The sequence below is a fragment of the Sebastes fasciatus genome, chromosome 1 (assembly GCF_043250625.1).
Source record: "Sebastes fasciatus isolate fSebFas1 chromosome 1, fSebFas1.pri, whole genome shotgun sequence".
In the NCBI taxonomy this organism is placed as follows: Eukaryota; Metazoa; Chordata; class Actinopteri; order Perciformes; family Sebastidae; genus Sebastes; species Sebastes fasciatus.
The window spans coordinates 32,930,994-32,951,055 of record NC_133795.1 but is presented as its reverse complement, the minus strand read 5'-3'; the positions used below and the strand labels follow the sequence as shown (position 1 = coordinate 32,951,055).

Genomic DNA, 20,062 nt, shown 5'->3' with positions numbered 1-20,062 from the left:
AGCAAACCGTTGAAGAGTTTCCATGAGCAATATTCAGAGAGTCGAACAAGGAAGTGCTCATTAAACCAACCAAGCATTTTGGTCTTATCAAAGATTTTAAGAGACTCCTTAACAATGCATGGGGGAAGCTCTATACCATTGTTATTACCATCTAGAGATTTAATAGTTTTCCAAAATGTCAAGGGTTTGTTTCGATTGGTTAAAGTTTTAGTGAGGAAATGAGCACGTTTGGCTTTTCTTATTGCAACTGCGCATGCATTACGGAGTTGCCTGAAGAGCAGCCACTCTGAGTCAAGACTTGTTCTCCTGGCTTTTGCCCATGCCACATTGCGCTCATGAAGTAAACTGGATAAATCTGGGGAGAACCATGTTCGACCTTTTGCTCAGTACTTTCTGAGGGGGGCATGCTTGTCAACAATTTCAATAAAACCATCATAAAAGAATTTTCAGGCGGTTTCAATATCAGCAATGAGGCTAGTTTTTCGCCCAGTCAAAGTAAAACAGATCATGAAAAAATCCTTGTTTTGTAAAATGTTTCATGTCATGATGCGTGTCATGTCATGTCATGATGCGTGGCTTGGTTTTGGGGAACTTTTGTATTTCTAACTGTGGCAACTACACAGTGGTCGCTAATGTCATTTGCAAAAACAGATGCAGCTGTGTATTTATAAGGAACATTAGTTAGGATAAGGTCAATCAAAGATGATTTTTCCGGACATTTCAAATTAAATATAATTATCCTACTTGTCCATCCTGGAAATTAAAGCGATCATCATCATAATTTATGAATCATAAGCGATGGGAAATAGCATTTTAATAGGGTCTGCGGTTAAAATGAAGCATTTAAAAGCATGAAAGGAATATATTGTTATGTGTTATGTGATCTACACTCTAATCCTGCTTCATGAAACACCCTGCATGTGTGTATTTGCTGTAACCTTTGAAATAACATACTGTAGTTTGAACAAGGTGGGTGTAACGCAGGAATGTTTGTACATTCTCCGTGTAAATGAAACATCTTTTATGCAGCGTATCCTTCACTGATGTCAACAAGTTTATTTTGGCACACACGCAGACATGCACTTTGCATCTCTCACTGTTAGTTAGTTAGTTAGTTGTTAAACAGGTTTTCTTGTCTGTACAAACAGTGCCACACCCTCTGAGGCGCACATGTTCTCTCACCTCCACACAGGCCAGGTGCAGCAGGGAGCACAGGAGGGGGGGGGAGGCGAGGGTGGAGGAGGGGGTCATTATCCCCATGAGGGCGGAGCAACAGGGGGAGGAGAAGACAACAGATGAAACATTTGAAGCTCATATTGACATGCTGCTCTGAAGACTCCTGTGAGTCCAGGTAAGAACTAATGAAATTCACAGCAGTTTTTGATCTAGATTCATAGTTTCCCGTTACACTGAGTTGGAATTTCCACACTGTAGACATGTGATAAGAGATTATGGAATAGTTTTGACAGGTTGAGCCAGTCTGATTGTACAGTATCATGGCCAGGAGGTGGACATATTTACAGTCACATCACAGCAACAGAGTCTGTCTGTAAATTTGCACTTGCGTACACATTACTGAGGAGTTTCATGGCATTTGTGTATTCATTGCTGGTGTTAAATATTACTTTCTGAAATGATTTTAGATATATCATGTTGACAGAGGAGGACAGGTGAACTTATTTTGTTGAGTTTGCTCATTTTTGATCGACTGTGAACAGCTGTCTGGTCCAGGGTTCACTACTAATGTAAACAACACAAATATTGATCTGCAGCCATGGGGCAGAGAGATTCACTGACTTGTGTAATGATCATGTAAAAACGTTATATACGGATATATCTAACATTGTTGGGGGGTTTACTAACAGCAGAGTGCCTGGCATTCCTGAGCTTCTCCACCCCGAGGCAAAAAGAAAACCAGTATTTCGATACGTTGACCTGCGTGTATGTGTTGTGTTGTTGCAGCCATGGATGGTGTGTTGGAAGGAGCGGCAGTGTTGTGTGTGTGTAAACTGGCCTGCAGTCTCCTCTTCCTGCCCTCATTGGCTGCCTCCTACAGTCCCGTCAGCTTCTGCTGCTGCTGCCTCCTGGTCTTCACCGACTTCCTGGTCACAGGTGAGCAACAGCACATGACAGGGTGTACTGGTCACCACGGTGCTCTGCTCTGGCTCCTCCCAGTCTGACATACCCACACAGATGAGCTCAGGAGCTTCACCAACACCACCTGTAATGTTCAAAAAGAATTTCAATAGGATGTTGTTTAACTAGTAATTACAGTATATCAAAGTGGATATTGCTACAATATTTTTTCATTCAAGACATTAGATGTGAAACAATTAGCTGATACATTTACTTGTTTCAGCTTCTCAAATGGGAGGATTTGCTAGTTTTCTTTGTCCTATGTGATAAACTGAATATCTTTGGGTTTCTTTGAATATTGGCTGGACAAAACCAGTAATTTGAACAAATTGTGATGGGCATTTGTCCCCGTTTTCTGACATTTTGGAAACCAAATGATTATTCAGTTGATAATGAAAATAATCATTTCAGTGAAGTAGGAGACATCATTGTGTCCAGATGTCCAACTTTTGAAATGAGCAATACTTGCATATTCACAGATTCTGGATTTTTCAAAGAAGGAGAAGGAGTAGATGCAATTTTAGGAATTTCTGACATTTTTTGTCTGAAAAAATACACATCAGACATAAATTAATATTCCAAGCAGAGTATTTTGTATATAAAAAAAAGGAGGAGTCCAAGGCACTCTTCTGTGTTCAGCTCAATCTGAACATGTACCAACATTGTTTTTAGCATTTCATCATGAAATAGCCATTTGTATAAAGGCTTTTTATTTTTTTGCCAGAAGAGTGCTTTGGACTCCCCCTTTTTTGAACCTTTGTGTACCCTGCCAAAGAGCACCTTCATCACACTGATTTGAACTTCCGCTCACTTTGGACCTTTTCCCTTTTTGAAGAGTATTATGTATCTCTTAATAGATGTCTTCAGGGGATCTTTCATTTCATTTTTTTTTAATTAGCTGAGCAGCTCCACCATCTTTGCACATTATTCTCTAATTCAATCCAGTCACCTAACTCACTGACAATTTGTTATCTTTTTTTCCTCCCACAGTTTTTCTGAGTTTCATTTGCATCTTTGAGTCCTGGCAAACTGAGCTGACCCCACTGGGTGATATCATTGCCCTGCGCTTCCTGCTTTTTCTCAGCCACACATACGGTGCGGTGCTGCTCCTGACCACACCGCTGATTGCAGTGGAAACTCTGACCAGACTGCTGTGGCCTCACTCTGTTGTCGCTCACAGGACAGTGAGCCAAACGGCGGGCTCTGATGGACAACGTTATGTTTGGGAGGTAACTGTGGAAGAAGAGGAGGATAGTAAAGACAACAAAGACAAAGAAAAGAGGTTGTCTCGTCATGCTGTCAGCTACCTCTGCTGCCTGTCAGTGTGGGTCCTCGTCGCCCTCGATGTCAGGTGGCAATGGAAGCGGGAGGAGGTGTGGACTGTTGTCTGTTTGCACACAACCAACTCCCTCATCAGATGTTTGCCCACCCTGTTCAGCCCCATGTCCACCACTGTAAATCCCTGCTGGGGTTTGGCCTTCCTCTCCCTCCTCCTGCTCCTCCTGACCACGAGCACAGGTCTGCTCAGTCGACTCTGGGCCCCTGCAAGGACACACAGAGAGAAAAATGGAGTTAACAATAACGGCGACAGTTGCTGGCAAGACCTCGTTCCAGCACTGTCTGCACCCTCCAAGCCTCCAAACCCTGAGCCAGCACAGTGTGTTGACCCAGGGAAAACAGAGAGCAGCTGCACCGTTCACAGAGCGTATTCCTGGAACAGCGTGCAGATGTCGGTGCATCACCATGGAGACTTTGTCCTCAACTCCCCAGAGTGTTTGTCTGCAGCGAGAGGACGACAGGAGCACGAAAGGGCAAAGAAAGGTATACCTCTGACATTTATCACGGAGGAACATGTGGACTCACAGTGCAGGAGCCAAAGTGGGTGGCGACAGTGGGCTTTTCCCTGCCCAGGGGTGAATGTAATGATCGGGTTCGTGGGTGTGTTCTCCATCTTTGTGCTGCCTCTACACCTCAGTGTGAACATTCTTCTGATCAGGACTATAGAGACTCTGCTGGAGCGGTGTATCAAATCTTTGATTTCATCTGCAGCAAACACAAGCAACGCTTCCACCTCTCACAATGAAACACTTGTATGAAACCAGACTGGTGAGAGGCAAAAGTGGACCCTGATTGGAGGCTATATGCGACACGATCACTGGATTAATATTTCATGTGTACACAGCAGGTCAACCTGTCAATACTGACTTGAATAGAGTGTAAATAAGAATTCATGAGCAGCTATTCACATGTGAGGAATAATATGTGGAAACTGCCGAAAGGTGCAGGTTGAGGCGTGTTTGCTAGTAACTAAACCACCCGACTGAAACAGACGGCTGGAAGGCCCATTTTTATTGTTCAGAGCCGTAAGATCTGCAGCGATTTGTCATTACACAATGGGTTATAGAATGAGCCTCTCCAGCGTAAATATGACTAATCCAGGGGCAAACAGTGTTTTGAAAGAAGTAATATGAAGTGTGCTGATGCTGCGTCACATAAACCCTGCATAAAGCAATGTATAAATAAATACTGAGTGACTTGAGGGTGTACCACAGATGTTCCTTTTCTTTGTAGCTTTGTCTCTGTTCTTAAATCGGCTGGTATCAAAGGATTGTACTACTCCTCAGGGGTGAAAAGTCATTTAAGGCACTTGTACTTTACTTGAGTATTCCCATTTATACTACTGCTCCACTACATTTCAGGTAAAAATGTTCCAACTTTTTACTATACTATACTATACTATATACTATATATACTATTTATTTGACTAAATACTTTTAAGCTTAAGAGTATACATTAAAAAAAACATATGCACCTATAAAATACAAAGCATTGTTAAATATTAAACCAGTGGTTTGTGACAAAAAAGCAGTGTCTATTTGGGGCCCCTTGTCACGTCTCAGATGCCTATTAGTTTTTAATAGTTCCACCAAAGACAGATTTCTCCTCTGTACCTCTCAGATAGTTTCATTTAAATAACCATTTGAGGCCAACAGAGGTCAATTATCCAATATTTCAGAAAGATCAGAGTCAAGCAGAATTAATCATCTCATGACCACCTCGAAATTGATCTTGTTGAACCCATACATAGCCTACAGATTGATAAACTACATAAATGTATACCCTATAAAGTAACGTTACTAAAGTAATTAAAACTAGCTCCATCTCAGTCAGCTAGAACAATGAAGTGCTGCTTACACATTGATGCACCAGTATTATTGATCTACTATTGTAATATATAATAGTCACAGTGGCATTTTGTCTGCATAACAAGTAACATTATTGCCTTTTTGTCCTTACTTACCGGTAATAACATTTTGAGAGAGCTGGACACTTGAGAACTTGTAACACTTATTGCTGTATTGGTAACGATACTTTTACCCACAGCTAAAGTTTAGAGAAACAGTAATATGCTTTCTTGCTGAGAGTTAGCTAGCTAGCTAGATGAGAAGGTTGACACTAGCTAACTAGATGAGAAGGTTGACACTAGCTAACTAGATGAGAAGGTTGACACTAGCTAGCTAGATGAGAAGGTTGACACTAGCTAGCTAGATGAGAAGGTTGACACTAGCTAACTAGATGAGAAGGTTGACACTAGCTAGCTAGATGAGAAGGTTGACACTAGCTAACTAGATGAGAAGATTGACACTAGCTACCTAGATGAGAAGGTTGACACTAGCTAACTAGATGAGAAGGTTGACACTAGCTAACTAGATGAGAAGGTTGACACTAGCTAACTAGATGAGAAGGTTGACACTAGCTACCTAGATGAGAAGGTTGACACTAGCTACCTTGATGAGAAGGTTGACACTAGCTACCTAGATGAGAAGGTTGACACTAGCTAACTAGATGAGAAGGTTGACACTAGCTAACTAGATGAGAAGGTTGACACTAGCTAACTAGATGAGAAGGTTGACACTAGCTACCTAGATGAGAAGGTTGACACTAGCTAACTAGATGAGAAGGTTGACACTAGCTAACTAGATGAGAAGGTTGACACTAGCTAACTAGATGAGAAGGTTGACACTAGCTAACTAGATGAGAAGGTTGACACTAGCTACCTAGATGAGAAGGTTGACACTAGCTAACTAGATGAGAAGGTTGACACTAGCTAGCTAGATGAGAAGGTTGACACTAGCTAACTAGATGAGAAGGTTGACACTAGCTAGCTAGATGAGAAGGTTGACACTAGCTAACTAGATGAGAAGGTTGACACTAGCTAGCTAGATGAGAAGGTTGACACTAGCTAACTAGATGAGAAGGTTGACACTAGCTAGCTAGATGAGAAGGTTGACACTAGCTAGCTAGATGAGAAGGTTGACACTAGCTACCTAGATGAGAAGGTTGACACTAGCTAACTAGATGAGAAGGTTGACACTAGCTAACTAGATGAGAAGGTTGACACTAGCTAACTAGATGAGAAGGTTGACACTAGCTAGCTAGATGAGAAGGTTGACACTAGCTAGCTAGATGAGAAGGTTGACACTAGCTAACTAGATGAGAAGGTTGACACTAGCTAGCTAGATGAGAAGGTTGACACTAGCTAGCTAGATGAGAAGGTTGACACTAGCTAGCTAGATGAGAAGGTTGACACTAGCTAACTAGATGAGAAGGTTGACACTAGCTAGCTAGATGAGAAGGTTGACACTAGCTAGCTAGATGAGAAGGTTGACACTAGCTAACTAGATGAGAAGGTTGACACTAGCTAGCTAGATGAGAAGGTTGACACTAGCTAACTAGATGAGAAGGTTGACACTAGCTAGCTAGATGAGAAGGTTGACACTAGCTAACTAGATGAGAAGGTTGACACTAGCTAGCTAGATGAGAAGGTTGACACCAGCTAACTAGATGAGAAGGTTGACACTAGCTAGCTAGATGAGAAGGTTGACACTAGCTAGCTAGACGAGAAGGTTGACACTAGCTAACTAGATGAGAAGGTTGACACTAGCTAGCTAGACGAGAAGGTTGACACCAGCTAACTAGATGAGAAGGTTGACACTAGCTAGCTAGACGAGAAGGTTGACACTAGCTAGCTAGACGAGAAGGTTGACACTAGCTAGCTAGATGAGAAGGTTGACACTAGCTAACTAGATGAGAAGGTTGACACTAGCTAGCTAGATGAGAAGAAAAAAAACTAGCTACATATTGGGCAGGCGGTGACTTCCGCTCTGCTGGTTGCCTGGCAACCGCAATGAAGAGATGTGTATAATTAGTGAGCTTTAGAGGTGGCTGTTGTCTTTGGACACAGCATTTCAAATTTTTATGCTAACCCTTACCAAAAAGAAGATATTCAGGTGTGCTATACTTATTTTAAACTTAAAATAAGAGTGTACTTTTTATGTATTATCAGAAATATACTTAACAAAAGTATACTGAAGTATACTTGGCTCATACTGACAAGTACATAGAAAAGTCTAAGTATACTTGGCTTAATACTTGTACTTAATCTTTTGAACAAGAAGAAATAGTATAAAAACTACTAAACTAGTAGTTTACTGAAAGTATACTTTAAAGTGCACTCTCATAAACTAGAAAGCGGGCTACCAGTATAAAACTAGTGAACCATCAGTACAATACTTAGCCTACACTTAAAGTATACTTTTATAAACTAAAAAGTGGGCCTATTTAGTCCCAAGAAGTATTGAAATAGTACACTTACAAGTATAAAACTAGTAAACTAAACTGGGAAAAAAAAGTTCGGAAACTTGTGTTGAGGCTTCCTGGTAGCCTTATGAGAATACACTGTTTACCATTGGCAGAGCATTTTGGCAAATTTTTCTTGGGCGCTACCCACATAATCAGCTGTGCTGCTCATCCCACAAATGCATGATCCTTACAAGTTGGACATCATTGTGAAGGTAAATAAACAGGCTTTCCAACCATGTAAAATACAATGCTTAAAAGCATACTTAAAAGTATACTTTTATAAACTAAAAAGTGGGCCAATTTAGTCCCAAGATTTATTAAAGCAGTACGCTTATAAGTATACTACTAGTACATTGATATTAGTATACTTACTACATAAACTTGGGAAATATATACTTGAACTTTCCTTAAGTATACTTCATAAAATAAACTTGGAAGTGTAGGCTACTGCTTTTTCGTAAGGGAAGCGGCTGCTGGCTGTTTAACGGACAGACACGAGTGGCCGTCTTCTCATTTAACTCTGTTCCTGTAAATAGCACAAAGAGATGTATTGTAGTCTGTAATGTATTGTGTAACTGGAGAAACTCAACATAGCACGGCTGCCTTGTGAGTTACTCACATGTAGGACTCATCAAGCCTGAGCTGTCAAGTGTTGGAAGTTAAAGGCGAGCAGCAGGGACACAGATGTCAACACCAGAGGGCACTCCGGTACAACAACAACTCAGAGAGAGACTAACTAACACCCTTCAAGACACTGAAGCTCCTAAAACGTTTGATAGGTGAGCTTTAGGAAGTAACATGAGAGGGATGAAGGGGATTCAGGAGACAAAAGACGGCATTTTTAGCTTGTCTTGCCTTTATGGAGCCTCGGGGTTCGAGTGAACGGCCTGCACGCCTCCTCTTTCAAAGTGCAGAGACCTGTACAGACAAATACTGAAACCACAGCAGCACACGCTGACTTTGGCAAGATTAAACAACAGAGCCACGTTCCTATTTTAGACGCTGTTTAAGATCCAGATGTATCAAAAGGAAAAGTATTGCTTCAATCAGACACTTAATGAGTACAATGGTTTTGTGTCTTTGAGGATTTATATTTTTTAATGTTTTAATTATATGAATGTCATGAGAAATATTAAGAAGCTGTATGATACAAGAGTTGAGATAATTCTCTTCCTAATGGTGTTTAATTTTATTGCTTTAACAGAACACCCACAAGTGATTTAACTGCTCCCAGCCAGATGAGTAGCTTTGGAGACTCTTAAATTGCACAGCACAGATTTTTAGAGGTAGTCTAATATTAATTTCAGATTGTCTCTAGTGCCAAATCAAAACAAAAAAGCAGATAGACTGCCAAAGTAACTAAAAGATGTAGATATTCCTGTAATTATTCTACATAAAATGAAGAAAAGAACAAGAGAAGTGCAATTTGATAACTCCACCATTAGGCCTATTGTACATCTGAGAGATTGATTAACAATGACGACAAAATATCATCAGACCATCCACCCAACCGTCCAATACTGATAATATGTCTTATCTTCAATGATATAAATGAGAGAAAAGCAGAAAATCCTCATATTTGACAAGCTGGAACCAGGAAATGTTTGGTATTTTTGCTTGTTAAAATTACTTAAATGAAAAAAACAGTTGGTGATTAATTTTTCTGTTTATGACGAACATCTTATTTGGTTCTAAACAGACATTACATCCTTAAATAACAGGCAATTGTAGAAACAGAGAAAATAACGTTTTTATTAATACCGTATTATCATGAATCCCAAGTAATATTTACCCTGATACATAATCCTAAAACATGTACAATTATATATGGATGATTGATGTGGTGTTTGAGCGACCAGCGTTATAGCTGCAGTTCTTGTTATTTAACTGTAAGTGATAGCAAAAATGAGCCTTCATTTCTGCTTTTTCCATCGCTTACAAGATTAAAAACCTTACACTGGCGCCTCCGGAGGGCCACATCAGACTGGAATCAGATACAGGTCTCTCAAAGGAGAGCTCAGTGACTTTTTAATGTACACTTTCCCCTTGGGTAAAAATGTCTATTACAGGATGGACACCTTCTACACGGATATAAATGTCTCAATCACAGGAGTGAGAGGAGGAAATCAAAGCTGGGGATATGAAGCCTCTTGTCCCCGAGGGTCTGCTGTGAATAAACGGCACTCGGCTTCAAACCGCACAGTTTGTTGTGGAACAGCTGTAATCATGATGCAACGAGGCTCAACTTCACAGTGTGAAATAATAAAGCAAGCCGGGTACAAAGTTGCACCCAAAAAAAACTTTCTGGGTTTCTGACGCAGTGTATGACTCAGATCTTAACTTTCTATCAGGATTTCAAACTGTATGATAATTTATTCCCACCAGTTTAACAACCAGTCATTCAAACGCGTCACAGATGGCAAATGAAGAGGACCTATTGAAAGCGGCGGCTCACCCGCGGCGAGGGAACACTGAACCCATGCAGACATCTTGTTATTCATCATGTCACATGCCCGGGCCTCAGCCTATGCCAAAATAGGGAGCAGTAATAAAAAGAGTGCACCGCCTCCCACCTCCCAGCTGGATGGCTTAGCAAGGGCTGAGAGTTTGGCACATCTCAACTAAAAATGTCTGGCATGAAACTCGTACTGAACTGGAGCAGGTATTGACAAGCAGAGCCTTCCTACATTTCAAAGCGGAGACGTCTGCCTCCAAGATATGTTTCATTTTATAGTTTAAATTACCACTATGTTGATTTTCTTGCTCTCAAAGTAATGATTGATCGTGTTCGCTCTCTGACTAAAGAGTACAACATTACACCAGCGTCAGCATTAACGCAAATTGACTTGTATGTCCTTTAGCTCGTGACCTTTTACAATGAAGCATCATGACTGCTTGTCAAAGGCTACATTTCTTATTGAACTTGAAGTAAAGAGTGTTTTTTTCCCTGAATTGGATAATTGTATTGAAAGTTTGTAGACATTTCCCCAGAGGGTGTAGCTCAGCGGGTAGAGTCGTTCGTCCTTTAAATGTAAGGTTGGGGATTTGATCTCCGGCTCCTACTGTCTGCATGTCGAAGTGTCCTTGAGCAAGACACTGAACCCCAAGTTGCTTCACAGCAGCCCATTGCTCCGAAACGCTTAGGATGAGTTAAACTCAAAGGTCAAATTTCATGTATGCAAGCTATATGACGAATGAATGTGCTTACTTTGGTGATCCCCTGACTTTTCATCTAGTCCCACCAGTAGGTCAAAGTTTTGATTTGTCCAATACGCTGGTTTATGAACAAATACCTGCCGTCACCCATTGGTCTGTGGACTGCCGTTTTGAAGCCTCGAGTTCGGCTTTTGGCCGTCGTCCTCTTGGGTTTACTGAAAACACACTGTGAAAGGGTTAAAGTTCTACGATGAAAGCACAGACAACTGCGTGGTAGCAACCTGTCAATCACAAAGTAGCCACGCCCTAAAGCATACCCTGCTTTATGGTCTATTTGACTCTAAATGGGACCATAATTTACTAAACGAACATCATGCTGGATTGAAGAGGACTTGAAACTATATAGACGTTAGCATTTATAGCTCAAAGCATCACTGTGCCTATGTGCAGCCTCACAGAGCCGCTAGCACGGCTGTAGATTATTAGTTTTATAGGCCTGAAGAGGGAAAACGACCCAGTATCTCACAAGAAAATAGCAAAGATGTGAGATGTCTGGAAAAAAATAAACAAACTTCATGCAGCAGATGAATGATTTGTTTCATCTCTCTTAAATTGTTAATCACCCAGTGAACCCTCGGATCTAGCTTGTGACCTCTCGGAGGTTACGAACCCCCAGGTTGGAAACTAGGGACAAATGGATCTGATACGCCGGATCAGATCTTATTTAGTGGTTCGGGCATTGGCCATGACATGACCTCATCCATATTAAATGCAGTACAATTCAGTGTTTGCGCTATCAGTTACATTCATCATGGCTACTGCTGACTCAAGTTTGTAGTGCCACAGAAATTTCCGGCTCATGTTACCTGCATAAGTTCCACACAGAGGGGTGAACAGGTTTTAAATTTAGGGCAAAAAAATCCTTATCGATGCTCTACAGGCTCGGTGTTGATGCACATCCAATCTAGGACAAATATAAAGAGACTGGCTGATTTTCGCAGTAATTTATTGTACATTAAAACATTTCCCACAAACCTCAGCTGCAGCTAAAGTGAAACACTAGGGTGTGTTCACACAATGATGGGTGCACAGCGGCCATCATTAAAAGACACAATCATCATTATATAATCATTAAAAGTGTCATAGTTATCATCATAAATCATTTTAACAACTAGCGTCACCACCACCACCAGTAACCCGACACCACCTCACAATAATCTCCTTCTTAATATTCAAACAGAAAGTCTTAAATGAAGCAGACTCCACTGAAGTCTGCCACACAGCAAACTGGGGTCAAATGTAAGCGTTTTGTTTTGAAGCACCAGCTGGTTGGGATTTACTTCTCAAGGACAATAAATAAGAGTCTCAATCAGAGAGAGGCAAAAAGACTAAATACGGTACTGATTGTCTGGTAATTACATAAATCCTGTTTACAGAATCATCTGTATACATTTACTGAGTAAATCCCAGAAAAAAAGACATGTTCACGGTTTTATTCAACTTAGTAGATCTGCTTCTTGAAGCAGGCTCCTGCAGATGTGTGCAAGATAAAACAAATGCCAAGAATACTTTGCAGATGCTCATCATTTGACCCTAGTTTGCATCATACTGCACATACCGGAATCACATCCTACAAAAACAAGGGCACTGCCCCAATTTTTTTTTTTTTTAAATGGACAACACAGACAACACACACACACACACAAATGCAAAGATGTACAGTGGCAAAGGAAGAGTGAGGTGATTTCATTTTTGTTTGTTGTTGTTTTTAGTTTTTTTTGCTGTTTACCAAAGTTCTACCCGATTCCAAAGTATTTCGTAATGATCACTTTTGGCCACTGTATGGGTTTGCTCGGGAGGGCCAGATGGGTGCTTATCAAGCACAACCAAAGCTGGATTTAAAATTATAGCTGAACCAGGCCACACAAACACACCCGTGTGTGCACATGCCCACCCACCCACCCTCCTACGGACACGTCTCTCCGTATGCTGGACTTGGCTGAGTGACTGGAGCCTCTTAGAGCAGATTCTGCAGGAGTTGTGTGCAATTAATGATAAACAAGAGCACTTGAGGCACGTGGGGCGAAGAAACAAACATGGGCGAGCCTCGGGGGAATTATCAGTGATTATGTCATTATGTAACACAGCAGCAGCCCGGGGAATGCCAGTCACACAGGAATAGCATATTTAGCGCAATCCATCCATCCATCCATCACTATTCTCCTTGATAATTGCCATTTCCCAAAACATACAGCTTGACTTCATTTACATAAATTATATGATTTAAAATAAGAGAAACAAAGTCAATCAAATCGAGTAATAATTCATCTTTAAAGGGTAACTTTGGTATTTTTAAACCTGGATTTTCTATTTTCCAAGTTTTTTAAGTCTAAGTGACTAATGGGGGCAAGGCTTTTTGAAATTGGTCCAGTATTGAGGGAGAACGCTGCAGCCACCAGCCGCTAAACAAGCTGTAATATAATAATTTAGGGCAACCTGGCACCGTCAGTTTACGTCCACTAAAAGTGCTTGTTTTTGCCACGGACATGCTCAGATTGTTATCATAAGTGTCTGACAACATTATGGAAAGGATCCTACAGAGAAATTAAATGTTTTTCTTACCTTTCTGTTTGTCATCGTGTCATGTGACTTGTTGCCGGAAGAGGTAATGATGGAAACATGAGTGAGAGTTGGAGTGCCACAGGACACCAGTTGTTGTCAGAGTTTGTTGTGTTGGATTACAGAAAGCGTAGCTTAGTGTTATCTTTCAATGTCATGGCCGAATATTTAGCTGATTTTCACCATGAGGAAAAGGTAAGAAAAATGTTTCATTTCTCTGTAGGGTCCTTTCCATAACGTTGTCGGACATTTATAATAACAATCAGAGCCTGTCAGTGTCCAAAACAAGCACTTTTAGTCGACTAAACAGACGGTGCCAGGTTGCCCCAAATGATCACATTACAGCTCGTTTAGCGGTCGGCGGCTGCAGCGCTCTCCCTCAATACTGGACCAATTTCAAAAGTGTTGTCCTTATTAGTCACTTAGACACAAAAACATGGGAAAAAAGGGTCCAGGTTGAAAAAATACCAAAGTTCTCCTTTAACCTTTCAGATTTTCACCTCTGAGAAGTTATGCTTTTACAACTAGAGGTCTCCGCCTCTTGAGGCTATCTACTCAGAGGGCATAATATAATATTCTTTTCATTTTAAGACAAATAGAACAAACATCATGACTGAAAGCAGAAATGTACTTGAATTCAACGCTGAAGTGGACAGAAATACCCCACAGGTATGCTTGTGGTTAGCATACTTGAGGTTTTGGAGCGGAAACTTAAACATGAGCCAGCATGAAGAGAGACTTATTTCTCTTAACCCTTGATACTCTATATACAAACATGCACGTCCTTACTCCATCAGTAGCAGCATAATACTGGACAACCTGCACCTCCAAACAGCGGATAGGACGGGCAGCCTGTGAACTACTTTTTGACTCATTTAGTTTGTTCTAGGTGACGTGGAGCTTCCCTTGCCATGATTAAGAATGAACAGACACATGTGGACGTGACCTGCAGGAGGAACGAAGATCCTGGTCTCACACAGGAGTAAAAAGTACTGACAGACCTGACGAGATCAGGGTGGATCGCTGGCCAAACAAAAGCCAAAAATAGGAGCCGAGTGCCGTCAATCACATTCCACACACAAAGCTAAGCCAACTGTACAGCACGGAGAAGACAAGTGACCAGTCTTCAGTGTCCTCTTGCCTGGACGGAGAGGGGACGTCAAGTCTGACAAGCCTTGAGCTTGATAAGGAGAGGGGAGCCCCCTGGGAGTGTGCAAGGTGGGTCAGGGACTTTAAGAGGGGGAATCACTTTATTTATTTATTTATTTATTTATTTACATCACTGCCACAGACCCCAGAGGAGCCTAGCGGTCCCTCTGCCTCCATTTAGTGTCATCTTTTCAATTAAAGATGCGGAATGAGGCTCAAAGTGCAGGCCATTATTGCATGGTCGTTTCAAGTCACACATAAAATAACAGCGCCGGTTTTAAGAGCAACATCAAGCACAATTCTGAACTGAACTGAAAGAAATAAAAACACCCTATTAAACATTTTTTTAAACGGATTTCTTGAACATCTTTTCGAAACCTACACAAGTCCTGTGAATTATCTGTCAGGACAAAATCGGGGACCACAGATGCGTGCAGCTCTTAAAGGCGTACAGTGTTGATTCGCAGCGGCTGCACATTCTTGCCGTTGGCGTGGCTCTGGCCCGGGCTGAAGTAGGGGAAGACCTTGGCGGGGAATTTCTCCCGGTAGGTGTAGAGCCAGGACATGTCGTCTGCATTGTAGAAGATGAGCAGGCCTTTGTGGTAGTCCAGGTACACACCCACCTTCTCCAGCTTGCTCTTTACGTTGAGGCGGGTCCACGGCTCGGTGCAGGCGCTGTACTGGTTGCCGTCGTGCATTACGATGCAGTAGAACCCGCGGCTGGGCTGGATTTGGATGCTGCCCTTGCGGCTGACTGTCTCATGGGCCACGCCGATCATCCACTGGGTCTTCTCCGACACCATCACCTCCCAGTAATGGACGCCCGACACGAAGCCCTCTGCACCCAGGACGGATACCTCCACGTCAAAGCGGCGCGGGGAGTCCTGCAGGGGCTGCGGATGGAGATTCCCGTAGGCCACTATGGTGCAGTCGTCCGAGAGGATCAGTCTTTGGTGGGCCGTGATGGGGTCGAGGGTCAACGCCACCGGAACTGAGGAAGACGAGGAAAGGGAACAGACAGTTTTAGCACAAAGAGTCAGCATTTATTTCACTTTTAGATTCAAATCCGTGGAGAGAAAATAGCCAGCCTAGATAAACAGGCCAGTCATGGATATAAGTAAGTAGGATAAAACAACACAGCAAAACAAACACATCAATATGTTATGACTGAGCTTGGCCAAACAGAAAAGCGAGGACAGCAGTGTCACTCTCGGAGCCTCATTTTTCTTTCTCGTTGCAGATGCTGTGTGAACAGTTTTATGCTGAGGCAGAAAGTAAATACATCCCGGCTGCTCAGGAGCTTTACGGGAGAGGTGCGTTCAAGGTTATGAACTGATCTCTGAAATGATCCCAGTGAAAAGATTTCATCACAGGCAGCAGATTAAAAACAAAGGACGCTGTCTGGTTGGAAAATATATAGTGAAAATGTTTTGACCAGGAGGTCACTGAAAATGGTTTCAATTATATTTTTTCCTAGGTAGGTTTCACAGAGCAGATACACTTCCATTTGATCAAATGCATCAATCTACACGGATTCAATGGGAAATAAAATCAACGAATCGATGAAAAAACACAGCCGCTTTCTTCCTTTATACTCCTAATGGAGCCTACTTATAAACTATTTTTGTCCAGTAAATGTTGCTGTAATGTGGAGCTTTAGTAACACAGTGGAGGTCAATTAAATTTAATTTGTGGTGCTTGAAGCATTGAGAAAAAGCATAACGATTTTTTTTCTTAGCATCTTGCTTTCATCTGATAGTTTTGACATTAGAGACAGAAAGGAAAGATGTGGAGAGAGCATGGTCACCAGCCAGAATTGAACCAGTGGGGACATTACTACATAGTATGCACCTTACACCTCTTTCTAAATGGACTCAATGCAAATATCAGATTGTTTCAGTTTTTCCCAATGAAGATGTCCTAACCTACTCTGTGCATCACCCAACAGGCTAAGCCGCGTGTCGCTTGTTTGAAAAACTGCTCGCCCTGCCTGTATTTTTTTCAAACTTTCGTGCACCTGCTCCACCTCCAATCTATTTTCATTGGTGAAAATTGATACTAACAGCAACCAACAGTTAAAGGTCCAGTGTGCAACATCTGGGGCATTTAGCGGTGAGGCTGCAGATTGTAACCTCTCCTGTGTACCATGTGTGTAGAAGAACTACGGTGGCCGACGTGAGTGTGTGTACGTAGGAAGTGAGTGGTGAAGCAAGAGAGAGTGAGCGGCGTTGAATGTGTGTGAGCGAGTGGAGCAGAAGACAGAGTTAGTTTAGCTCTGAGAATATCAAATGAATGTTCAGTGGAAGTTGCAGTTTGTGCAGAAACTAATGCTACAGCTCCTCAAGACCAACTAGTTTCTTGTTTCCCGACGGCTGAGTGGAGTGACGGCGAGGGTTAACTCTGGAGCGAGTAACGTTATCGACAATGGCTCAAGCAGGAAAAGTTAACACAGTGGTTTGTCCGTTCTGGGCTACTGTAGAAACATGGCGGCCGGCTCCGTGAAGTGGACCCGCTCCTTATGTACTGTAGATATAAACGTCTCATTCTAAGGTAACAAAAACACAATTCTTATTTCCAGGTGATTATACACTAAAGAAAACATACTTATTAATATTATATTCCATTTCTGCCAATAGATACATTAAAAAAATCATCAGCGTTGTATCTTTCCAGAAACGATGTCCAGGTGACTCTGGACGGATCGCCTCACTGTGGACAGTTTATCACGGAAATATTCACTCTGTGTATTATCCAGAGTAAAGACATTGATATTGAAAATAGATGTTGCTGAAATCCATAAAACATCCATTCACCTCCATTGTTTTGTATTGGAGGCAGATTCAAAAGACAGAAGCCAGATATCTCTAAACCTGGACAAATAAAACCAGATTGATCTCAATGCATAAAGACTTACACATTAAGACTAACAACCTGGTGGAGATACTAAAGTATATACATACATCAGTACTGCCAGAGTTGGAGGTGGTGATCAAAGGCATGCCCTGAGGTAAAAGATGACTTATGGCTTGTTATTATATGGCGCGCCCAACTGCTGCTGCTCCACTCTTATTTCAGGAAAACGAGCAACGAGTGTGACTGAGTACACCGCGATACATTTTTTATAATCTGTTTTACCTTCATGCATAAACTAGAGTCTTCAAAGTCAAGTGCTCTCCAGAGTCTGATAGGGTAGCTCAATTTGAGCAATATCAGACCGCAGGAAGAGTGCAAACAATACAGTGAAGCAGTAATTACAGCGATGGGAGGAGCTGCTCCAGCTTGCTCCACAGGCTCCAGGCCCGCAGGAGGCTGTTTCTCTGTGCAGTTATGTGGTTTTAGGGAGGGAGAATCTGCACCCGTGTCTGCTGCTTATTAGGGAACCATATCAGGCTGTGAACAATAACGGCTTGTTCTCTTTGCTCTCTGGAAAGAGTGGGAGAGGCATTTTTTTCTTTTTTCAGCTCTTCTATATTTATATCAGCTCGGATAAATGGAGGTGAAATGTCTGGCGGCCGGCCAGCGGACAGGACAATGCCTTCTTCAGTCAATGACATCTCCAGTGTTTGTTACAATCAGGTCATTAAAATTTCATAACCTGAGTGCCTCTTTGTGTCATACAGAGAAACCTGCAAGCGTACACACATCAGCGGAGAAACCATTTTTCCTGCTGAACATGAGAGGGGTGGGAAAAAAAAAAGCTTCTAGTTATTCCCGCTAACCCATCGGTGACAGCGAGGGATGAGGGATGATGGGAGGAATGTCTTTATTTCGTCTCTGGCAACCGGTGGTGATGGATCGTAACCAATTGTTCCATTTGGCAGCCAGTCGAGGGAGACCAAAAAAACCCTGCCCGGCCCCTCCTCTCGGCCCAGTAGCGGGCTGAAATGGGAGAATTGATTGAGGGAGTAAAAAATTCCTCGGCACATTATTTGAAATAATCTCCTGTGAGTGAGTGATGGCTGTAGGGCAGCGGGAGCAGAGCTCCTCTCGGCACTGTCAAACACAGAAGGGCATCGCCGCCCTCCAGGTCCGACCACTATTTCTCAAAAAAAAGCACAAAGCATTCCAGCAATTCAGGGTAAGATCAGTTCCTGCACTCCGTGTAATCAACCTGTTTTTAAAGGAACAGTTATACATTTTGGAAAATATGGTAATTTGCCGAGAGTTAAGGCCCAGACACACCAATCCGACATCAAAGAACTAGCGGGGATGAAGGCCGACTGTTGCGTTGCCTCACGTCGCCTTTGTCTTGGCCGACAAGTTGCACTCGAACACACTGCAAAGACTACAGCCGACGGCCAGTTAGCACGTACGTTCTGCGCCTGTGTGAGAGGAAATAACTCTCCATACCAGCAGGTAGCGGTAGTCTGTATTCGTCATTCAAAAAGGGAGACGGAGGACTACGGATATACGAGCCGTTGTTATGATACGGACATGAAACAAAGCGTCGTTTGCCGACCATTTTCACACCACTCTCACTCACCACTTAGCTTCATTCCAGATGGCCATGTTGTTGTGAAAATATCCGTGTGTTGGAATGATCAGGTGAGATGAAGATGAAAAATGAGAAGAGCCTTCTGTGTTTGCCTTCTTGACTTTACTCGTTGGCTTGCTTTCCTCACGTCTGTTTCTCTTCTTGTGCACTGATTTGTTTAAGCTGAACAGCCAATCAGAGGGATATCTATCACCGACTGGCTCCTCCGCCGATTCAACATGCTGAATCGGCTAAAAAAAACTCCCAACACGGGCAGACCAGAGCCGATGGTGTGCGACACACCACAAACTAGGTCGACAGACGCTCACTGACGGCACCAAACTGGCCGATGGCCGACCTTCAGCTTGGTGTGTCAGGGCCTTTAGATGAAACGACTGATAGCACTCTCCCATCTGTCTGTTATATTACATATACTGTAAGTCTACAGTAAGCTAGACGATGGTTATCTTAGCCTAGCATAAAGACTGAAAACAGGTTGCACGGCTTTGTCCAAAGTAACAAAATCCTCCTACCAGCACCTCTAAAGCTCGCTAAAGAAACAACAATTGGTAGTTTCACATGGCCAAGAAATACACCAACTCATAACTGTGAGCAAAAGCACACAAAAAACGGATTAAACAGAAGAGATATAACGTGTTAATTAGTGATGGATTCTGTTACCTTTGAACAGAGCCGGCTGTTTCCAGTCTTCATGATAAGCTAAGCTAAGCTGCTGGCTGTAGCTCTATATTTAACAGAGTGGTATCGATCTTCTCATCTAACTCCCGGCAAAAAAAAGCAGATAAGCATATTTGTGGAATCATTCCTTTAACACCTGCAGTGCTTTACACTAAATGACACGCTGTGTATTTACTAACCAGCATG

The 20,062-nt window shown here is 42.3% G+C and overlaps 2 protein-coding genes across 5 annotated transcripts in view; one reads left to right on the top strand and one right to left on the bottom strand.

Moving 5' to 3' along the window:
* Nucleotides 1–1,219: 1,219 nt before the first annotated feature.
* LOC141772761 (uncharacterized) lies at nt 1,220–4,682 on the top strand. Of its 2 annotated transcripts, XM_074644148.1 has the most exons (3): nt 1,220–1,351; nt 1,963–2,112; nt 3,127–4,682. In XM_074644148.1, the coding sequence occupies exons 2-3, from the start codon at nt 1,965–1,967 to the stop codon at nt 4,230–4,232; spliced, it is 1,254 nt and encodes a 417-aa protein (XP_074500249.1). In that variant the 5' UTR covers nt 1,220–1,351; nt 1,963–1,964; the 3' UTR covers nt 4,233–4,682. The 2 variants fall into 2 exon arrangements, with proteins under 2 accessions (XP_074500249.1, XP_074500238.1); XM_074644137.1 differs by lacking the exon at nt 1,220–1,351 and having other exon boundaries at nt 1,944–2,112.
* Nucleotides 4,683–11,924: 7,242 nt separating this feature from the next.
* Nucleotides 11,925–20,062, bottom strand: part of trim62.1 (tripartite motif containing 62, tandem duplicate 1) — a 45,100-nt gene continuing 36,962 nt past the window's right edge. For all 3 annotated transcript variants that reach the window (XM_074644398.1, XM_074644417.1, XM_074644406.1), the window contains one exon: nt 11,925–15,694. In XM_074644398.1, the coding sequence (XP_074500499.1) occupies nt 15,144–15,694 (551 nt within the window). In that variant the 3' untranslated portion in view covers nt 11,925–15,143. The remainder of the gene's footprint in view (nt 15,695–20,062) is intronic.

Bases quoted from the DNA above. Each gene is read 5' to 3' on its own strand.
- LOC141772761 (XM_074644137.1), top strand. From the start codon at position 1,944: ATGTGTTGTGTTGTTGCAGCCATGGATGGTGTGTTGGAAGGAGCGGCA. The intron at 2,113-3,126 runs GTGAGCAACAGC...TTCCTCCCACAG, and splicing joins CACCGACTTCCTGGTCACAG to TTTTTCTGAGTTTCATTTGC.